The sequence below is a fragment of the Bombina bombina genome, chromosome 10 (assembly GCF_027579735.1).
Source record: "Bombina bombina isolate aBomBom1 chromosome 10, aBomBom1.pri, whole genome shotgun sequence".
NCBI lineage: Eukaryota > Metazoa > Chordata > Amphibia > Anura > Bombinatoridae > Bombina > Bombina bombina.
In genome coordinates, this window is record NC_069508.1 from 217,376,565 (window position 1) to 217,401,256 (window position 24,692).

Genomic DNA, 24,692 nt, shown 5'->3' on the forward strand with positions numbered 1-24,692 from the left:
CTGCTCTGACTCCTACCTTACCCCGACTGACCGTCCCCACTAAACCTGAACTTGCCGACACCCCCTCCTGGGCAACCCCTTCCGTCTTCAGCAAAGAGACCTTGAGCCACCCGACCCTAGCCCCTTGCCGAGACCGAGTAGGTGCTGACGCCCAGGGCCCCAGAGACGAACGGTTCCAGTGGGAGGGCAGCTCCTGTACTGGATCTCCAAGAGGAAAAAAGGACCGGTTCCCAAACCCCAGCTGGTCGTACCGAAGAAGTTTCGGTCCAACCTGCTGAAAATAGGGCATGACATTCCCTTAGCTGGCCACTTAGGAAAACAAAGGACCCACCACTGCTTGACTCAAACCTTCTTCTGGCCAGGCATTACAGCCGATATTAAGGAATACTGTAAATCCTGTGAGGTTTGCCAGAAGGTAGGAAAGACGGGAGATCATACGAAAGCCCCCCTCCATCCCCTGAGCATTATTGATTAACCCTTTAGCCGAGTAGCAGTAGACATCGTGAGGCCATTACCATCCCCAGATGAATGGGCTGTGTGAGAGGTTTAACGGGACCTTAAAGCAACTGCTTCGGACGTTCTCGGCCACTCACAGGGACTGGGAAAAATTCCTGCCGCATCTCCTCTTTGCATATCGAGAGGTGCCTCAGGAATCCACAGGTTTTTCCCTATCTGTGCGTACCCTCGCCAAACCCCTGACTGACCTGACCTGTAAACGATTTCCCCGACAGGTCCTGTGGTCCCCCGAGTGTAAACAAGCCTTCCAGAGTCTTAAGTCTGCCTTAATCTCTGCTCCAGTACTGGCCGCTCCTAACCCAGCCAAACGCTTTTCTGTCCACACAGATGCCTCCATGTTCGGGTTGGGGGCCATACTAAGTCAGGCAGACGAGGAAGGAAAGGACCACCCCATTGCCTATCTCAGTCGAAAACTGCTACCCCGGCGGTCGAGAAAGAGTGTCTGGCACTGGTATGGGCTTTGAAGAAGTTGCAGCCCTACCTATATGGAAGCCCCTTCACCGTCCTCACTGACCATAATCCCCTTGTATGGCTCAACCGAGTTTCCGGGGACAACGGGAGACTGTTGAGGTGGAGCCTAGCCCTGCAGCCATTTAATTTTGACATTTAGTACCGACCGGGAAAAAGCAATGGGAATGCTGACGGACTTTCCCGGCGGACTGAAGTGGCATAAATTCCTCGGACATCCCCAGGCCGACCCATATGTGGATCTAGTCGGGCCTGCTGAACTGGAGGGGGGGAGATGTCACAGATACTAGGCTACAAGGGTTAAACCCCTACCCCCTATAACCTCACCCCTGTTGTTTCTCAGTAGTTTTGGGCTCCTCAGAGCAACCACAGTTCCTTGAAGGTTTGGTTTGCTTGTCTTGTGAAAAGCTAGTGTATGACCAGGAAAACTCCCGGTCGGCCGCCTCACCATGGACACCCGCCTAACCCCTCTCAGGCTGCACGGGCTCCTGGAACTTCCGGTCGGCCACAGGGCAGCAGGACACCCGCTAACTTTACCCCTGGTCGCTCCAGCAACCATGTGCCCCAGAGCTCCGCTCTTTTGGGGATTAGTAGCCCCTAGGGAGGACAAGAGGTGGGGGAATTACCGGAGGGGAGCTGCTTTGGGAACCGGGGTTTTTGGACACCCCTACCCACATAACTTCAACAGGCTGTATCTCCGGTCCCCAATAACGAATCACGCCGCTTTTTGGACTGCGGCATCTGGGGACCAAGAGCTTTCAAATGACATCAAATGAAAGTGTTGCCGCCGCTCCCCCGGGATCACCCCAAAACCGTCACCACTGTGTCCTGGGATTCTGGGGAACTATGGTTGCTATGGAGGCGCCGGTCAGTCTGGAGGAGCAGGAATGGCGGGAAAACTGTGGCATTGTCTCCCTGTTTTATCAAGATGTGTGTGTGTGTGTATGAAAGATGTGTGTTTGTCCCAATAAAGGCAGTTCTTTTTTTCACCTGAATGCTAGTCTGTCTAGTCATTTAGGTGGGTTCCTGCTAGAATCAGTTTCCTGGGCTACATAGGAATCAGTTTCCTGGGCTACATAGCAGCTTGTTCCAGGCAGCAGAAGGACCCATTTGGCAGAGCTACCCAGCCAGGGTAGCCGGGGATCTGTCTGAGATAATCCACATACTTCCACACGTCATATAACCTGCCAAATAGACAATCCACATACTTTTACGCGACATATAACCTGCAAAATAGACAATCCACATACTTTTACACAACATATAACCTGCCAAATAGACAATCCACATACTTCCACACGGCATATAACCTGCCAAATAGACAATCCACATACTTTTACACAACATATAACCTGCCAAATAGACAATCCACATACTTCCACACGGCATATAACCTGCTAAATAGACAATCCACATACTTCCACACGGCATATAACCTGCCAAATAGACAATCCACATACTTCCACACGGCATATAACCTGCCAAATAGACAATCCACATACTTCCACACGGCATATAACCTGCCAAATAGACAATCCACATACTTTTACACGACATATAACCTGTAAAATAGACAATCCACATACTTCCACACGGCATATAACCTGCCAAATAGACAATCCACATACTTCCACACGGCATATAACCTGCCAAATAGACAATCCACATACTTTTACACGACATATAACCTGCAAAATAGACAATCCACATACTTCCACACGGCATATAACCTGCCAAATAGACAATCCACATACTTTTACACGACATATAACCTGCAAAATAGACAATCCACATACTTCCTTACTGCATATAACCTGCTAAATAGACAATCCACATACTTCCTTACTGCATATAACCTGCCAAATAGACAATCCACATACTTCCTTACTGCATATAACCTATAACCTGCCAAATAGACAATCCACATACTTCCTTACTGCATATAACCTGCCAAATAGACAATCCACATACTTCCTTACTGCATATAACCTATAACCTGCCAAATAGACAATCCACCTACTTCCTTACTGCATATAACCTGCTAAATAGACAATCCACATACTTCCTTACTGCATATAACCTATAACCTGCTAAATAGACAATCCACCTACTTCCTTACTGCATATAACCTGCCAAATAGACAATCCACATACTTCCTTACTGCATATAACCTATAACCTGACAAATAGACAATCCACCTACTTCCTTACTGCATATAACCTGCTAAATAGACAATCCACATACTTCCTTACTGCATATAACCTGCCAAATAGACAATCCACCTACTTCCTTACTGCATATAACCTGCTAAATAGACAATCCACCTACTTCCTTACTGCATATAACCTGCCAAATAGACAATCCACATACTTCCACACGGCATATAACCTGCCAAATAGACAATCCACATACTTTTACACGACATATAACCTGTAAAATAGACAATCCACATACTTCCACACGGCATATAACCTGCCAAATAGACAATCCACATACTTCCACACGGCATATAACCTGCCAAATAGACAATCCACATACTTTTACACGACATATAACCTGCAAAATAGACAATCCACATACTTCCACACGGCATATAACCTGCCAAATAGACAATCCACATACTTTTACACGACATATAACCTGCAAAATAGACAATCCACATACTTCCTTACTGCATATAACCTGCTAAATAGACAATCCACATACTTCCTTACTGCATATAACCTGCCAAATAGACAATCCACATACTTCCTTACTGCATATAACCTATAACCTGCCAAATAGACAATCCACATACTTCCTTACTGCATATAACCTGCCAAATAGACAATCCACATACTTCCTTACTGCATATAACCTATAACCTGCCAAATAGACAATCCACCTACTTCCTTACTGCATATAACCTGCTAAATAGACAATCCACATACTTCCTTACTGCATATAACCTATAACCTGCTAAATAGACAATCCACCTACTTCCTTACTGCATATAACCTGCCAAATAGACAATCCACATACTTCCTTACTGCATATAACCTATAACCTGACAAATAGACAATCCACCTACTTCCTTACTGCATATAACCTGCTAAATAGACAATCCACATACTTCCTTACTGCATATAACCTGCCAAATAGACAATCCACCTACTTCCTTACTGCATATAACCTGCTAAATAGACAATCCACCTACTTCCTTACTGCATATAACCTGCCAAATAGACAATCCACATACTTCCTTACTGCATATAACCTGCCAAATAGACAATCCACCTACTTCCTTACTGCATATAACCTGCCAAATAGACAATCCACCTACTTCCTTACTGCATATAACCTATAACCTGCCAAATAGACAATCCACCTACTTCCTTACTGCATATAACCTGCTAAATAGACAATCCACATACTTCCTTACTGCATATAACCTGCCAAATAGACAATCCACATACTTCCTTACTGCATATAACCTGCCAAATAGACAATCCACATACTTCCTTACTGCATATAACCTGCCAAATAGACAATCCACATACTTCCTTACTGCATATAACCTATAACCTGCCAAATAGACAATCCACCTACTTCCTTACTGCATATAACCTGCCAAATAGACAATCCACATACTTCCTTACTGCATATAACCTATAACCTGCCAAATAGACAATCCACCTACTTCCTTACTGCATATAACCTATAACCTGCTAAATAGACAATCCACATACTTCCTTACTGCATATAACCTATAACCTGCCAAATAGACAATCCACATACTTCCTTACTGCATATAACCTATAACCTGCCAAATAGACAATCCACATACTTCCTTACTGCATATAACCTGCTAAATAGACAATCCACATACTTCCTTACTGCATATAACCTGCTAAATAGACAATCCACATACTTCCTTACTGCATATAACCTGCCAAATAGACAATCCACATACTTCCTTACTGCATATAACCTGCTAAATAGACAATCCACATACTTCCTTACTGCATATAACCTATAACCTGCTAAATAGACAATCCACCTACTTCCTTACTGCATATAACCTGCCAAATAGACAATCCACATACTTCCTTACTGCATATAACCTATAACCTGCCAAATAGACAATCCACATACTTCCTTACTGCATATAACCTGCTAAATAGACAATCCACATACTTCCTTACTGCATATAACCTGCTAAATAGACAATCCACATACTTCCTTACTGCATATAACCTGCTAAATAGACAATCCACATACTTCCTTACTGCATATAACCTGCTAAATAGACAATCCACATACTTCCTTACTGCATATAACCTGCCAAATAGACAATCCACATACTTCCTTACTGCATATAACCTGCTAAATAGACAATCCACATACTTCCTTACTGCATATAACCTATAACCTGCTAAATAGACAATCCACCTACTTCCTTACTGCATATAACCTGCCAAATAGACAATCCACATACTTCCTTACTGCATATAACCTATAACCTGCCAAATAGACAATCCACATACTTCCTTACTGCATATAACCTGCTAAATAGACAATCCACATACTTCCTTACTGCATATAACCTGCTAAATAGACAATCCACATACTTCCTTACTGCATATAACCTGCTAAATAGACAATCCACATACTTCCTTACTGCATATAACCTGCTAAATAGACAATCCACATACTTCCTTACTGCATATAACCTGCCAAATAGACAATCCACATACTTCCTTACTGCATATAACCTGCTAAATAGACAATCCACCTACTTCCTTACTGCATATAACCTGCTAAATAGACAATCCACATACTTCCTTACTGCATATAACCTGCCAAATAGACAATCCACATACTTCCTTACTGCATATAACCTGCTAAATAGACAATCCACATACTTCCTTACTGCATATAACCTATAACCTGCTAAATAGACAATCCACCTACTTCCTTACTGCATATAACCTGCCAAATAGACAATCCACATACTTCCTTACTGCATATAACCTATAACCTGCCAAATAGACAATCCACATACTTCCTTACTGCATATAACCTGCTAAATAGACAATCCACATACTTCCTTACTGCATATAACCTGCTAAATAGACAATCCACATACTTCCTTACTGCATATAACCTGCCAAATAGACAATCCACATACTTCCTTACTGCATATAACCTGCTAAATAGACAATCCACCTACTTCCTTACTGCATATAACCTGCCAAATAGACAATCCACCTACTTCCTTACTGCATATAACCTGCTAAATAGACAATCCACATACTTCCTTACTGCATATAACCTATAACCTGCCAAATAGACAATCCACCTACTTCCTTACTGCATATAACCTGCTAAATAGACAATCCACCTACTTCCTTACTGCATATAACCTGCTAAATAGACAATCCACCTACTTCCTTACTGCATATAACCTGCCAAATAGACAATCCACATACTTCCTTACTGCATATAACCTATAACCTGCCAAATAGACAATCCACATACTTCCTTACTGCATATAACCTGCTAAATAGACAATCCACATACTTCCTTACTGCATATAACCTGCTAAATAGACAATCCACATACTTCCTTACTGCATATAACCTGCTAAATAGACAATCCACATACTTCCTTACTGCATATAACCTGCTAAATAGACAATCCACATACTTCCTTACTGCATATAACCTGCCAAATAGACAATCCACATACTTCCTTACTGCATATAACCTGCTAAATAGACAATCCACCTACTTCCTTACTGCATATAACCTGCTAAATAGACAATCCACATACTTCCTTACTGCATATAACCTGCCAAATAGACAATCCACATACTTCCTTACTGCATATAACCTGCTAAATAGACAATCCACATACTTCCTTACTGCATATAACCTATAACCTGCTAAATAGACAATCCACCTACTTCCTTACTGCATATAACCTGCCAAATAGACAATCCACATACTTCCTTACTGCATATAACCTATAACCTGCTAAATAGACAATCCACATACTTCCTTACTGCATATAACCTGCTAAATAGACAATCCACATACTTCCTTACTGCATATAACCTGCTAAATAGACAATCCACATACTTCCTTACTGCATATAACCTGCCAAATAGACAATCCACATACTTCCTTACTGCATATAACCTGCTAAATAGACAATCCACCTACTTCCTTACTGCATATAACCTGCTAAATAGACAATCCACCTACTTCCTTACTGCATATAACCTGCCAAATAGACAATCCACATACTTCCTTACTGCATATAACCTGCCAAATAGACAATCCACATACTTCCTTACTGCATATAACCTATAACCTGACAAATAGACAATCCACCTACTTCCTTACTGCATATAACCTGCTAAATAGACAATCCACATACTTCCTTACTGCATATAACCTGCTAAATAGACAATCCACCTACTTCCTTACTGCATATAACCTGCCAAATAGACAATCCACATACTTCCTTACTGCATATAACCTGCCAAATAGACAATCCACCTACTTCCTTACTGCATATAACCTGCTAAATAGACAATCCACCTACTTCCTTACTGCATATAACCTGCCAAATAGACAATCCACATACTTCCTTACTGCATATAACCTGCCAAATAGACAATCCACATACTTCCTTACTGCATATAACCTGCTAAATAGACAATCCACATACTTCCTTACTGCATATAACCTGCTAAATAGACAATCCACATACTTCCTTACTGCATATAACCTGCTAAATAGACAATCCACATACTTCCTTACTGCATATAACCTATAACCTGCCAAATAGACAATCCACCTACTTCCTTACTGCATATAACCTGCTAAATAGACAATCCACCTACTTCCTTACTGCATATAACCTGCTAAATAGACAATCCACCTACTTCCTTACTGCATATAACCTGCCAAATAGACAATCCACATACTTCCTTACTGCATATAACCTGCTAAATAGACAATCCACCTACTTCCTTACTGCATATAACCTGCCAAATAGACAATCCACATACTTCCTTACTGCATATAACCTATAACCTGCCAAATAGACAATCCACCTACTTCCTTACTGCATATAACCTGCCAAATAGACAATCCACATACTTCCTTACTGCATATAACCTGCAAATAGACAATCCACCTACTTCCTTACTGCATATAACCTGCCAAATAGACAATCCACATACTTCCTTACTGCATATAACCTATAACCTGCCAAATAGACAATCCACATACTTCCTTACTGCATATAACCTGCTAAATAGACAATCCACATACTTCCTTACTGCATATAACCTGCTAAATAGACAATCCACATACTTCCTTACTGCATATAACCTGCCAAATAGACAATCCACCTACTTCCTTACTGCATATAACCTGCTAAATAGACAATCCACATACTTCCTTACTGCATATAACCTGCCAAATAGACAATCCACATACTTCCTTACTGCATATAACCTGCTAAATAGACAATCCACATACTTCCTTACTGCATATAACCTGCTAAATAGACAATCCACATACTTCCTTACTGCATATAACCTATAACCTGCCAAATAGACAATCCACATACTTCCTTACTGCATATAACCTGCTAAATAGACAATCCACATACTTCCTTACTGCATATAACCTGCTAAATAGACAATCCACATACTTCCTTACTGCATATAACCTATAACCTGCTAAATAGACAATCCACATACTTCCTTACTGCATATAACCTGCTAAATAGACAATCCACATACTTCCTTACTGCATATAACCTATAACCTGCTAAATAGACAATCCACATACTTCCTTACTGCATATAACCTGCCAAATAGACAATCCACCTACTTCCTTACTGCATATAACCTGCTAAATAGACAATCCACCTACTTCCTTACTGCATATAACCTGCTAAATAGACAATCCACATACTTCCTTACTGCATATAACCTGCTAAATAGACAATCCACATACTTCCTTACTGCATATAACCTGCTAAATAGACAATCCACATACTTCCTTACTGCATATAACCTGCTAAATAGACAATCCACATACTTCCTTACTGCATATAACCTGCCAAATAGACAATCCACATACTTCCTTACTGCATATAACCTGCCAAATAGACAATCCACCTACTTCCTTACTGCATATAACCTGCCAAATAGACAATCCACATACTTCCTTACTGCATATAACCTGCTAAATAGACAATCCACATACTTCCTTACTGCATATAACCTGCCTAAATAGACAATCCACATACTTCCTTACTGCATATAACCTGCTAAATAGACAATCCACATACTTCCTTACTGCATATAACCTGCCAAATAGACAATCCACCTACTTCCTTACTGCATATAACCTGCTAAATAGACAATCCACATACTTCCTTACTGCATATAACCTGCCAAATAGACAATCCACCTACTTCCTTACTGCATATAACCTGCCAAATAGACAATCCACATACTTCCTTACTGCATATAACCTGCTAAATAGACAATCCACATACTTCCTTACTGCATATAACCTGCTAAATAGACAATCCACCTACTTCCTTACTGCATATAACCTGCCAAAATAGACAATCCACCTAATTCCTTACTGCATATAACCTGCCAAATAGACAATCCACATACTTCCTTACTGCATATAACCTGCTAAATAGACAATCCACATACTTCCTTACTGCATATAACCTGCCAAATAGACAATCCACCTACTTCCTTACTGCATATAACCTGCTAAATAGACAATCCACCTACTTCCTTACTGCATATAACCTGCTAAATAGACAATCCACATACTTCCTTACTGCATATAACCTGCTAAATAGACAATCCACATACTTCCTTACTGCATATAACCTGCCAAATAGACAATCCACCTACTTCCTTACTGCATATAACCTGCTAAATAGACAATCCACCTACTTCCTTACTGCATATAACCTGCCTGAATAGACAATCCACATACTTCCTTACTGCATATAACCTGCTAAATAGACAATCCACATACTTCCTTACTGCATATAACCTATAACCTGCCAAATAGACAATCCACCTACTTCCTTACTGCATATAACCTGCTAAATAGACAATCCACATACTTCCTTACTGCATATAACCTGCTAAATAGACAATCCACATACTTCCTTACTGCATATAACCTGCCAAATAGACAATCCACATACTTCCTTACTGCATATAACCTATAACCTGCCAAATAGACAATCCACCTACTTCCTTACTGCATATAACCTGCTAAATAGACAATCCACATACTTCCTTACTGCATATAACCTGCCAAATAGACAATCCACATACTTCCTTACTGCATATAACCTATAACCTGCCAAATAGACAATCCACCTACTTCCTTACTGCATATAACCTGCTAAATAGACAATCCACATACTTCCTTACTGCATATAACCTGCTAAATAGACAATCCACATACTTCCTTACTGCATATAACCTATAACCTGCCAAATAGACAATCCACCTACTTCCTTACTGCATATAACCTGCTAAATAGACAATCCACCTACTTCCTTACTGCATATAACCTGCTAAATAGACAATCCACCTACTTCCTTACTGCATATAACCTGCCAAATAGACAATCCACATACTTCCTTACTGCATATAACCTATAACCTGCCAAATAGACAATCCACATACTTCCTTACTGCATATAACCTGCTAAATAGACAATCCACATACTTCCTTACTGCATATAACCTGCTAAATAGACAATCCACATACTTCCTTACTGCATATAACCTGCTAAATAGACAATCCACATACTTCCTTACTGCATATAACCTGCTAAATAGACAATCCACATACTTCCTTACTGCATATAACCTGCCAAATAGACAATCCACATACTTCCTTACTGCATATAACCTGCTAAATAGACAATCCACCTACTTCCTTACTGCATATAACCTGCTAAATAGACAATCCACATACTTCCTTACTGCATATAACCTGCCAAATAGACAATCCACATACTTCCTTACTGCATATAACCTGCTAAATAGACAATCCACATACTTCCTTACTGCATATAACCTATAACCTGCTAAATAGACAATCCACCTACTTCCTTACTGCATATAACCTGCCAAATAGACAATCCACATACTTCCTTACTGCATATAACCTATAACCTGCTAAATAGACAATCCACATACTTCCTTACTGCATATAACCTGCTAAATAGACAATCCACATACTTCCTTACTGCATATAACCTGCTAAATAGACAATCCACATACTTCCTTACTGCATATAACCTGCCAAATAGACAATCCACATACTTCCTTACTGCATATAACCTGCTAAATAGACAATCCACCTACTTCCTTACTGCATATAACCTGCTAAATAGACAATCCACCTACTTCCTTACTGCATATAACCTGCCAAATAGACAATCCACATACTTCCTTACTGCATATAACCTGCCAAATAGACAATCCACATACTTCCTTACTGCATATAACCTATAACCTGACAAATAGACAATCCACCTACTTCCTTACTGCATATAACCTGCTAAATAGACAATCCACATACTTCCTTACTGCATATAACCTGCTAAATAGACAATCCACCTACTTCCTTACTGCATATAACCTGCCAAATAGACAATCCACATACTTCCTTACTGCATATAACCTGCCAAATAGACAATCCACCTACTTCCTTACTGCATATAACCTGCTAAATAGACAATCCACCTACTTCCTTACTGCATATAACCTGCCAAATAGACAATCCACATACTTCCTTACTGCATATAACCTGCCAAATAGACAATCCACATACTTCCTTACTGCATATAACCTGCTAAATAGACAATCCACATACTTCCTTACTGCATATAACCTGCTAAATAGACAATCCACATACTTCCTTACTGCATATAACCTGCTAAATAGACAATCCACATACTTCCTTACTGCATATAACCTATAACCTGCCAAATAGACAATCCACCTACTTCCTTACTGCATATAACCTGCTAAATAGACAATCCACCTACTTCCTTACTGCATATAACCTGCTAAATAGACAATCCACCTACTTCCTTACTGCATATAACCTGCCAAATAGACAATCCACATACTTCCTTACTGCATATAACCTGCCAAATAGACAATCCACCTACTTCCTTACTGCATATAACCTGCCAAATAGACAATCCACATACTTCCTTACTGCATATAACCTATAACCTGCCAAATAGACAATCCACCTACTTCCTTACTGCATATAACCTGCCAAATAGACAATCCACATACTTCCTTACTGCATATAACCTGCCAAATAGACAATCCACCTACTTCCTTACTGCATATAACCTGCCAAATAGACAATCCACATACTTCCTTACTGCATATAACCTATAACCTGCCAAATAGACAATCCACATACTTCCTTACTGCATATAACCTGCTAAATAGACAATCCACATACTTCCTTACTGCATATAACCTGCTAAATAGACAATCCACATACTTCCTTACTGCATATAACCTGCCAAATAGACAATCCACCTACTTCCTTACTGCATATAACCTGCTAAATAGACAATCCACATACTTCCTTACTGCATATAACCTGCCAAATAGACAATCCACATACTTCCTTACTGCATATAACCTGCTAAATAGACAATCCACATACTTCCTTACTGCATATAACCTGCTAAATAGACAATCCACATACTTCCTTACTGCATATAACCTATAACCTGCCAAATAGACAATCCACATACTTCCTTACTGCATATAACCTGCTAAATAGACAATCCACATACTTCCTTACTGCATATAACCTGCTAAATAGACAATCCACATACTTCCTTACTGCATATAACCTATAACCTGCTAAATAGACAATCCACATACTTCCTTACTGCATATAACCTGCTAAATAGACAATCCACATACTTCCTTACTGCATATAACCTATAACCTGCTAAATAGACAATCCACATACTTCCTTACTGCATATAACCTGCCAAATAGACAATCCACCTACTTCCTTACTGCATATAACCTGCCAAATAGACAATCCACCTACTTCCTTACTGCATATAACCTGCTAAATAGACAATCCACATACTTCCTTTCTGCATATAACCTGCTAAATAGACAATCCACATACTTCCTTACTGCATATAACCTGCTAAATAGACAATCCACATACTTCCTTACTGCATATAACCTGCTAAATAGACAATCCACATACTTCCTTACTGCATATAACCTGCCAAATAGACAATCCACATACTTCCTTACTGCATATAACCTGCCAAATAGACAATCCACCTACTTCCTTACTGCATATAACCTGCCAAATAGACAATCCACATACTTCCTTACTGCATATAACCTGCTAAATAGACAATCCACATACTTCCTTACTGCATATAACCTGCCAAATAGACAATCCACATACTTCCTTACTGCATATAACCTGCTAAATAGACAATCCACATACTTCCTTACTGCATATAACCTGCCAAATAGACAATCCACCTACTTCCTTACTGCATATAACCTGCTAAATAGACAATCCACATACTTCCTTACTGCATATAACCTGCCAAATAGACAATCCACCTACTTCCTTACTGCATATAACCTGCCAAATAGACAATCCACATACTTCCTTACTGCATATAACCTGCTAAATAGACAATCCACATACTTCCTTACTGCATATAACCTGCTAAATAGACAATCCACCTACTTCCTTACTGCATATAACCTGCCAAATAGACAATCCACCTACTTCCTTACTGCATATAACCTGCCAAATAGACAATCCACATACTTCCTTACTGCATATAACCTGCTAAATAGACAATCCACATACTTCCTTACTGCATATAACCTGCCAAATAGACAATCCACCTACTTCCTTACTGCATATAACCTGCTAAATAGACAATCCACCTACTTCCTTACTGCATATAACCTGCCAAATAGACAATCCACATACTTCCTTACTGCATATAACCTGCTAAATAGACAATCCACATACTTCCTTACTGCATATAACCTGCCAAATAGACAATCCACCTACTTCCTTACTGCATATAACCTGCTAAATAGACAATCCACCTACTTCCTTACTGCATATAACCTGCTAAATAGACAATCCACATACTTCCTTACTGCATATAACCTGCTAAATAGACAATCCACATACTTCCTTACTGCATATAACCTATAACCTGCCAAATAGACAATCCACCTACTTCCTTACTGCATATAACCTGCTAAATAGACAATCCACATACTTCCTTACTGCATATAACCTGCTAAATAGACAATCCACATACTTCCTTACTGCATATAACCTGCCAAATAGACAATCCACATACTTCCTTACTGCATATAACCTGCCAAATAGACAATCCACCTACTTCCTTACTGCATATAACCTGCTAAATAGACAATCCACATACTTCCTTACTGCATATAACCTGCTAAATAGACAATCCACCTACTTCCTTACTGCATATAACCTGCTAAATAGACAATCCATCATTTAAATATTTGCCAGTGAAATCATGTGACACGTCACGGCCAGTACTTGCAGCGCGCTGCTTGTATCTGGCTTCATTATTCGCAGCTAGTCTCATGCACAAAAATGAACAATATATCACATCATTATTCAATCAAATTCAAAATGCAGTGTACTGCACTTCAAATTCAACCTTTATACTTATTTAGAGCCAGGAGAGGAGATCTCAAATAAATGAAAATGGCTGCTAGCGTTTAGCATAACTACTTTTATTAAAATAATAATTTATTTATTTTTACTATTAAAATGTAGCTTTTAAGTTTTTTGTTTAAAATGATGTGGTGCAATTTATAAATTTTAAAAGTCCTCGTAAAATGCTACATATAAAAATGATATATTGTAGATAAGCATTTAATGTGTCTTATATTTCATGTTCTTATATATATACACACACCAAAGAGATCACAGGAATAGAGAGATTTTTTCTGTAAGAAGTTAGCATTGCTAAAATGTTTCACTGTGAGTGATTTTTATATTGATATTAATGTATGTTGACAGAGTGGAAATGAAATCTTTTAAACAGAATATATATATAATCTATTTACGTGTTTATTTTATTACTAGGGCACACTTAAAAGGAACTTATCAAGTAAGTAATATTTTATATACTACTATGATTTTGCAATTACATTTTTTGCTCTGTGCCTGAAATGCTTGACAAATGTACAGCAGTGTTTTGGAATGTGCCTAGTGCTGCACTGTGTAAGGCTGACGTTAAGCAGCGAACAACTGGAGTTTTTTTCAGCAGTACACAGACTAAATACTCATTTGCCTAGTGCTGCACTGTGTAAGGCTGACGTTAAGCAGCGAACAACTGGAGTTTTATCAGCAGTACACAGACTAAATACTCATTTGCCTAGTGCTGCACTGTGTAAGGCTGACGTAAAGCAGCGAACAACTGGAGTTTTTTCAGCAGTACACAGACTAAATACTCATTTGCCTAGTGCTGCATTGTGTAAGGCTGACGTTAAGCAGCGAACAACTGGAGTTTTATCAGCAGTACACAGACTAAATACTCATTTGCCTAGTGCTGCACTGTGTAAGGCTGACGTTAAGCAGCGAACAACTGGAGTTTTATCAGCAGTACACAGACTAAATACTCATTTGCCTAGTGCTGCACTGTGTAAGGCTGACGTTAAGCAGCGAACAACTGGAGTTTTTTTCAGCAGTACACAGACTAAATACTCATTTGCCTAGTGCTGCACTGTGTAAGGCTGACGTTAAGCAGCGAACAACTGGAGTTTTTTCAGCAGTACACAGACTAAATACTCATTTGCCTAGTGCTGCATTGTGTAAGGCTGACGTTAAGCAGCGAACAACTGGAGTTTTTTTCAGCAGTACACAGACTAAATACTCATTTGCCTAGTGCTGCACTGTGTAAGGCTGACGTTAAGCAGCGAACAACTGGAGTTTTATCAGCAGTACACAGACTAAATACTCTTCATTAGTTTTATATCTTTTGCTTTGCTAGTCACATGTAGGATTGCCAGATGTCCTGCATAATAATACTGGACAATTTGTAGATAAGTGGACACAATGGTCTGTTTATCACACATTGCTTGCCCACCAAAGCACTACCAGACCCCACTCTTAATCTTACCATGTATATTTTCTTCTTAAACGGGAAGAGTCCACAGCTGCATTCATTACTTGTGGGAATACAGAACCTGGCCACCAGGAGGAGGCAAAGACACCCCAGCCAAAGGCTTAAATACCTCCCCCACTTCCCTCATCCCCCAGTCATTCTTTGCCTTTCGTCACAGGAGGTTGGCAGAGAGGTGTCAGAAGATTGAAGATAGTCTCTTATGGAGGGTAGTGCTCTTCGAAATGGGACTCAGGGGTGTGGAAATTTAAAAAAAATCTACTTGTCCACGGTACTAAAGTGGTAACCCAGTCTACTTGTCCCTTATGACAATCTACTTGTCCTGACATGCAAATGTAATGGGACCAATATATATATATATATATGTCCTGTTGTAAAAGAAAAGTTTAAAGGAAAAAAAAGTCAATATTAAGATATATAAATATAGTATTTAACTCATATTTAAAAAAACATCTAATCATACAGAAAACATTTGTAGAATTTATTAGTTTTTGGACAGCCTATTTGGAGGTTTTCTGCTGTAAAATATTATGAGCACATAACTAAACAGTGACCAGATTAATATAACAAACTTATAATAAACACTGCTTTCCAGGGATCTCATTTACCGGAGGGAAATAAATGTTTAGTGATTCTCTTGCCTTTATCTAGTTGCACATACATTCTACTTGAGGGTATAACGCTCCTAAACAATGTCAAGTTTAAATAGAAAAAAATAAATGTTTACCTACAATAACAATACACAAATACGTCTAAAAACATTGTATTTCATGGGTAAACCGCTGTTTGACTCTGATAACATTTCAGAGACAGGTGAGCCCCAAATAAAATACCAAGGCTCCAAAGTTAAAAAAACAAACAAAAGTGTGGTGTAGATGATTTTGCTAAGTTGCTAAGGGTCTCCGTGCTCGTGCATGATTAACAGCCCCTCCACCGCCTCTGGACTATCTCCACAGCTTCTTCTGTATATCCTAAGCAGCTTTTCACGCGCGTCCTGCTTACAGAAAGAATATGAATATTTATGAGGAGGCAGAAGAGTGGGAGTAGCTGGGGGGGAGGCGGAGCTCTGGATGTTGCCGTGCAGTAGAAACAGCTTGCATAGGTGAACTGAACATTTATACAACACCGGGTCCAGTACACTGCTAGCCTGCAGCAGGGCTAAAGGTGGGGAAAATCTACCTGCCCGGTGCCCAAAACTGCATGTCCTGGGCGTCGGGCGATATAAATTGCGCATCCCTGATTCCTGGAGTTTTAAGTAATCATGTCAGCCTCTCAGTGAGAGCATGGATGAAGGTTAGAGTCTGGAGATGCAGGGAGAGTCTTACTGCGAAACCATCCTGACTCATATTAACAGCTCCTAGGCTATCAGCGTTGACGAGTTTCGCTGCCTCCCTTTATTCACTCAAGTCCATGTCAGAAGCGAGGCTACTATCTGTCACACTTGAGAGGCCGTGTTCCCGTTCCACAGCGTAGATTCCGGTAAGATTGTTTCATTTTATTTCGATTATGTGAATGTAATATTAACGAAAGAAGTTAGGGTCCCAGTGGGACTCCTTTATCGTATGGAATCAAGGGTTAATATCTCCTGAGGGGGGCTATTGAACAGGGGGGAGTTTAATCATGTTTGTTATGTGATTCTGTCTGCTAATGTGTAGTGATGCTTGGGCTCATGGCTATTCGGAACATAACGGCATTATCATCAGTTTGCACGGTCCTATTAGAATAGGGTGCCTTTTTTGGCTTACACCGTGCACCTTGTGACTGGGTGTGGTCACGTTGTATTTCCATTTCTTCTATAAAGGTAAGACGAGTCCACTGATTCATCCTTTACTTGTGGGATATTATCCTCCTGCTAACAGGAAGTGGCAAAGAGCACCACAGCAGAGCTGTCTATATAGCTCCACCCCCCAGTCATTCTCTTTGCCTACTCTAAGTACTAGGAAGGGTAAAGTGAAAGAGGTGATAAAATATTAGTTTTTAATTTCTTCAAGCAAGAGTTTGTTATTTTAAATGGTACCGGTGTGTACTATTTACTCTCAGGCAGCAGATGGATGAAGACTACTGCCTGGAGGATGATGATCTTAGCATTTGTAACTAAGATCCAGTGCTGTTCCCACAGAGGCTGAGGAGTACAGGAAACTTCAGTGTGAGGAACGTTTTCATGCTATGCAGCAGTGAGGTATGTTCAATCATATTTTTCTGGAGAGACTGTGTATTTCAGAAAGGCTGATATTATACCCAGGAGGGTAAGGGCAAGCAGTAATCCTAGAGCTAAACGAAGGGCATTACTTAGCTTGCATATGGGGCCAATTACAAATATGGTTGACACTGAGTTGTAAATGTTTGTGGGCAAACGTTTTTATGATTTGGGAGTGCTTTAACGTTTTGTGGGTAATAACGTTTTGGGCAACTTTATTGAGGGCACACATGGCTTAACTTTTGGGTCTCAGAACCCACATAGCTAGTTATAACCGCTCTGGTGCGGTTCTTTGAGGCTGTGGAGACATCGAGTGAGATGGGCGGGCCTATTTTCACGCCTCAGATGCACAGTTTTTCTCAGCAAGCAGCAAGCTCTAACTCCTGAGGGCCCTGGTGTATGTTTTGGGCCAAATCAAAGCTTTTACCCCACATTTCCTATCCCTGAGGGCATGTAGGGCACAGAAGGGCTGTGGCAAGGTGCTGAGGGTGTTTTTTTCCGGATCTGGGCTTATTTTCAATCCGGTTTGCAAATTAAGGGGTTAAATGTTACATTCCTTGTGGGGCGATCTTAACTGCTTATATTGTGTCTGCATACGCAATTTTGAAAAATTTGGTGCATGTTTAGGCTGTTTTGCAGAACGTGTATGCTTTTTTTCTCTTAAGGGCACAGTACCGTTTTTTAAGATTGTTATTTTTTTCACTAAATAAAGTGTTTTCATGCTTGTTTGTGGTCATTACTAGCCTGTTCAACATGTCTGACATTGAGGAAAGTCAATGTTCAATATGTTTAGAAGCCATTGTGGAACCTCCACTTACAATGTGTCCCTCATGCACTGAAAGGTCAATATATTGTAAAGAACATATTTTAGCTACTAAAAGTATGTTGCAGGATGATTCTCAGTCAGAAGGGAATCAGGTTATGCCATCTAATTCTCACCAAGTGTCACAACCGTTAACGCCCACACAAGCGACGCCAAGTACTTCTAGTGCGTCTAATTCTTTCACCCTGCAAGCTATGGCCGCAGTTATGAATAATACCCTCACTGAGGTTTTATCTAAGCTGCCTGGGTTGCAGGGGAAGCGCAGTAGGTCTGGTGTGAGAACAAACGCTGAGCCCTCTGGCGCTTTATTAGCCATATACAATGTACCCACACAATGTTCTGAAGTGAGGGATTTGCTGGCTGAGGGAGAGATTTCTGATTCAGGAAATATGTTCCCTCAGACAGACTCAGATATGACGGCTTTTAAATTTAAACTAGAACACCTCCGCTTATTGCTCAGGGAGGTTTTAGCGACTCTGGATGATTGTGACCCTATTGTAGTTCCAGAGAAATTGTGTAAAATGGACAGATTCCTAGAGGTTCCTGCCTACACTGCTGTTTTTCCGGTCCCTAAGAGGATTTCGGAAATTGTTACTACGGAGTGGGATAGACCAGGTATTCCGTTCACTCCCCCTCCTACTTTTAAGAAAATGTTTCCCATATCAGATGCCGTGCAGGACTCGTGGCAGACGGTCCCTAAGGTGGAGGGAGCAATTTCTACCCTGGCTAAGCGTACAACTATACCTATTGAGGACAGTTGTGCTTTCAAAGATCCTATGGATAAAAAATTAGAGGGTCTCCTGAAGAAAATATTTGTTCATCAAGGTTTTCTTCTCCAACCTATAGCGTGCATTGTTCCTGTAACTACTGCAGCGTCCTTTTGGTTTGAGGCTCTGGAAGAGGCTCTTCAAGCTGAGACCCTCATTAGATGATATTCTGGATAGAATTAGGGCTCTCAAGCTCGCTAATTCTTTCATTACAGATGCCGCTTTTCAATTGGCTAAATTAGCGGCGAAGAATTCAGGTTTTGCCATTTTAGCGCATAGAGCGTTATGGCTTAAGTCCTGGTCTGCTGATGTGTCATCAAAAGCTAAGCTTTTAGCCATCCCTTTCAAGGGTAAGACCCTATTCGGGCCTGAACTGAAAGAGATCATTTCAGACATCACTGGAGGGAAAGGCCATGCCCTTCCTCAGGATAAGACGAATAAGATGAGGACCAATCAAAATAATTTTTTTATTCCTTTCGAAACTTCAAAGGTGGTCCCTCTACCTCTTCCCCTGTCGCAAAGCAAGAGGGGAATTTTGCTCAATCCAAGTCAGTCTGGAGACCTAACCAGACTTGGAACAAGGGTAAACAGGCCAAGAAGCCCGCTGCTGCCACCAAGACAGCATGAAGGGGTAGCCCCCGATCCGGGATCGGATCTAGTAGGGGGCATACTTTCTCTCTTCGCTCAGGCTTGGGCAAGAGACGTTCAGGACTCCTGGGCTTTAGAAATAGTAACCCAGGGGTATCTTCTAGATTTCAAAGATTCTCCCCCAAGGGGGGGATTCCATCTTTCTCAATTGTCTGTAAACCAGACAAAAAGAAAGGAGTTCTTATGCTGTGTAGAAGACCTATATGCCATGGGAGTGATCTGCCCAGTTCCGAAAACAGAACATGGGCAAGGGTTCTACTCCAATCTGTTTGTGGTTCCCAAAAAAGAGGGAACCTTCAGACCAATTTTGGATCTCAAGATCTTAAACAAATTCCTCAGAGTCCCATCCTTCAAGATGGAGACCATTCGGACTATTTTGCCGATTATCCAGGAGGGTCAATATATGACCACCATGGACTTAAAGGATGCGTAGCTACACATTCCTATCCACAAAGATCATCACCAGTTCCTCAGGTTCGCCTTTCTGGACAAGCATTACCAGTTTGTGGCTCTTCCCTTCGGGTTGGCCACAGCTCCCAGAATTTTCACAAAGGTGCTAGGGTCCCTTCTGGCGGTTCTAAGGCCGCGAGGCATAGCTGTAGCGCCTTATCTGGATGATATCTTAATCCAGGCGTCAACTTACCAACTAGCCTGTCAGGTTAGGAAAAGTCCAGAAGAAGACCCAAATGCTAGGGCGAACTTAAACAACACCCTTGCACTCTGAGTTTAATCCAGGACGTGACCCCACGACAACCTCTAAAAAACAATGTACTCACGATATGGAGCAGGGTTAGCCTGAGTCCAAAGTAATTCAAGATATCAGCCAAATAGACTTCTGAGTAAGGAACTGGTTACAAGAAAAGTCTTCCACAGAATCAGGAGAGCAGGGATAGTCACTTATACTCAGACAGAGGAAGGGTAAACAAGAAACAGTTAATAATGCAGGAGTAGGTAACTTGTTATCAGGCAGTTTGAGGGTTAATACTGTGTAGTCAGTCCTTGAAGAGTTTGGCAACAGGTTATCAGGCAGTTTGTAGGTTTATACTGAATAGGCCGTACATGCAGAGTTAGATAACAGGATAACAGGTAGTTTGAGGGTTAATACAGATTAATCAGTACTTGCAAGGATTGGCAACAGGTTGTCATGCAGTTTGAGAGTTTCACAGAATAGACAGTCTTTGCAATGTTTGGCAACATGATATCAAGAAGTTTGAAGGTTTACACTGAATTACCAGTATTTGCAGAGTTTTGGCAACAGGTAAACATGCAGTGTGAGAGTTTCACAGAATAGACAGTCTTTGCAATGTTTGGCAACAGGATATCAACAAGTTTGAAGGTTTACACTGAATTACCAGTATTTGCAGAGTTTTGGCAACAGGTAAACATGCAGTGTGAGAGTTTCACAGAATAGACAGTCTTTGCAATGTTTGGCAACAGGATATCAAGCAGTTTGAAGGTTTACACTGAATTACCAGTATTTGCAGAGTTTTGGCAACAGGTAAACATGCAGATTGAGAGATTCACAGAATAAATAGTACTTGCAATGTTCGGCAACAGGTTATCAGGAAGTTAGAGGATTAACCCAGGATAGTCAGTCTTTGCAGAGTTTGGCAGTTAGAGAGATTCCACAGAGAAGTCCTCACAGGAGCCACAAAGAGAAACAAACGAGCACTGAGGAAACAGGAAGCCCGGAATAAAAAGCCTGGTAGTGACATCATCAGGAAGGGGCGGCTCAGACTACCTGTCAATCAAGCACACAGAGAGGACAGCTGGAGCTTCCCAGCGGCCGAGCATGATATAGCCAAGTCTCACATGGACATCGTGTTGGCTTTTCTAAGATCTCATGGGTGGAAGGTGAACATGAAAAAGAGTTCACTTATCCCTCTCACAAGAGTTCCATTCCTGGGAACTCTGATAGATTTTTCTGACGGAGGTCAGGAAATCAAAAATGTTATCCATCTGCCGAGCTCTTCATTCCATTCCTCGGCCGTCAGTGGCTCAGTGTATGGAGGTAATCGGCTTAATGGTAGCGGCAATTGACATAGTTCCGTTTGCTCGCTTGCATCTCAGATCACTGCAACTTTGCTTGCTCAAACAGTGGAATGGGGATTATGCAGATTTATCTCCTCAGATAAATCTTGACCAAGAGACCAGAGACTCTCTTCTTTGGTGGTTGTCACAGGATCATCTGTCCAAGGGAATGTGTTTCCGCAGGCCAGCGTGGGTCATAGTGACGACGGACGCCAGCCTATTGGGCTGGGGTGCAGTCTTGAATTCCCTGAAAGCACAGGGTTTGTGGACTCAGGAGGAGGCTCTCCTCCCAATAAATATTCTAGAACTGAGAGCGATATTCAACGCGCTTCAGGCATTGCCTCAGCTGCTGTCGGCCAGATTCATAAGATTCCAGTCGGCCAATATCACGACTGTAGCATATATCAATCATCAGGGGGGAACAAAGAGTTCTCTAGCGATGATAGAGGTTACCAAAATAATTCAATGGGCAGAGACTCACTCTTGCCATCTATCAGCAATCTATATCCCAGGAGTGGAGAACTGGGAAGCAGATTTTCTAAGTCGTCAGACTTTTCATCCAGGGGAGTGGGAACTCCATCCGGAGGTGTTTGCACAATTGATTCAGCAATGGGGCACACCAGAATTGGTTCTGATGGCGTCTCGTCAGAATGCCAAACTTCCTCGTTACGGGTCCAGGTCAAGGGATCCTCAGGCAGTACTGATAGATGCTCTAGCAATACCTTGGTCGTTCAACCTGGCTTATGTGTTTCCACCATTTCCTCTCCTTCCTCATTTGATTGCCAGAATCAAACAGGAGAGAGCTTCGTTGATTTTGATAGCACCTGTGTGGCCACACAGGACTTGGTATGCAGACCTGGTGGACATGTCATCTCTTCCACCATGGACTCTGCCACTGAGAAAGGACCTTCTGATTCAAGGTCCGTTCCAGCATTCAAATCTAGTTTCTCTGCGTCTGACTGCTTGGAGATTGAACACTTGATCTTGTCCAAGCGGGGGTTCTCTGAGTCGGTCATAGCTACCTTGATTCAGGCTCGAAAGCCTGTCGCCAGGAAAATTTATCATAAGATATGGCGTAAATATCTTTATTGGTGCGAATCCAAAGGCTACTCATGGAGTAAGATCAGGATTCCTAGGATTTTGTCTTTTCTCCAAGAAGGTTTGGAGAAGGGGCTATCAGCTAGTTCCTTAAAGGGACAGATATCTGCTTTATCAATTGTACTGCACAAATGTCTGGCAGATGTTCCAGACGTTCAGTCGTTCTGTCAGGTTTAGTTAGAATCAAGCCTGTGTTTAAACCTGTTGCTCCGCCATGGAGTTTGAATTTAGTTCTTAAAGTTCTTCAAGGGGTTCCGTTTGAACCTATGCATTCCATAGATATTAAGCTTCTATCTTGGAAAGTTCTGTTTTTAGTTGCTATCTCTTCAGCTCGAAGAGTTTCTGAACTATCTGCATTGCAATGCGACTCGCCTTATCTTGTTTTCCATGCTGATAAGGTGGTTTTGCGTACCAAACCTGGATTCCTTCCTAAGGTTGTTACTAATAAGAATATTAATCACGAAATTGTTGTTCCTTCTCTGTGTCCTAATCCTCCCTTTAAGAAGGAGCGTCTATTGCACAACTTGGACGTGGTTCGTGCTTTAAAGTTTTACTTGCAAGTGACCAAAGATTTCTGTCAAACATCTTCTTTGTTTGTTGTCTATTCTGGAGGACGTAGAGGTCAAAAAGCTACGGCTACCTCTCTTGCCTTTTGGCTGAAAAGCATCATCCGTTTGGCATATGAGACTGCTGGACAGCAGCCTCCTGAAAGAATTACTGCTCACTCTACTAGAGCGGTGGCTTCCACATGGGCTTTTAAAAATGATGCTTCTGTTGAACAGATTTGTAAGGCTGCGACTTGGTCTTCGCTTCATACCTTTTCCAAATTTTCCAAATTTGATACCTTTGCTTCTTCGGAGGCTATTTTTGGGAGAAAA

General features: G+C 40.9%; 1 protein-coding gene across 1 annotated transcript in view; it reads left to right on the forward strand.

The window, feature by feature from the left end:
* The window catches only part of SGIP1 (SH3GL interacting endocytic adaptor 1), a 1,342,240-nt gene that overhangs the window by 599,269 nt on the left and 718,279 nt on the right, over positions 1-24,692 (forward strand). Inside the window, exon 9 of the mRNA XM_053693689.1 lies at positions 15,212-15,236. Within this exon, the coding sequence (XP_053549664.1) occupies positions 15,212-15,236 (25 nt within the window). The remainder of the gene's footprint in view (positions 1-15,211; positions 15,237-24,692) is intronic.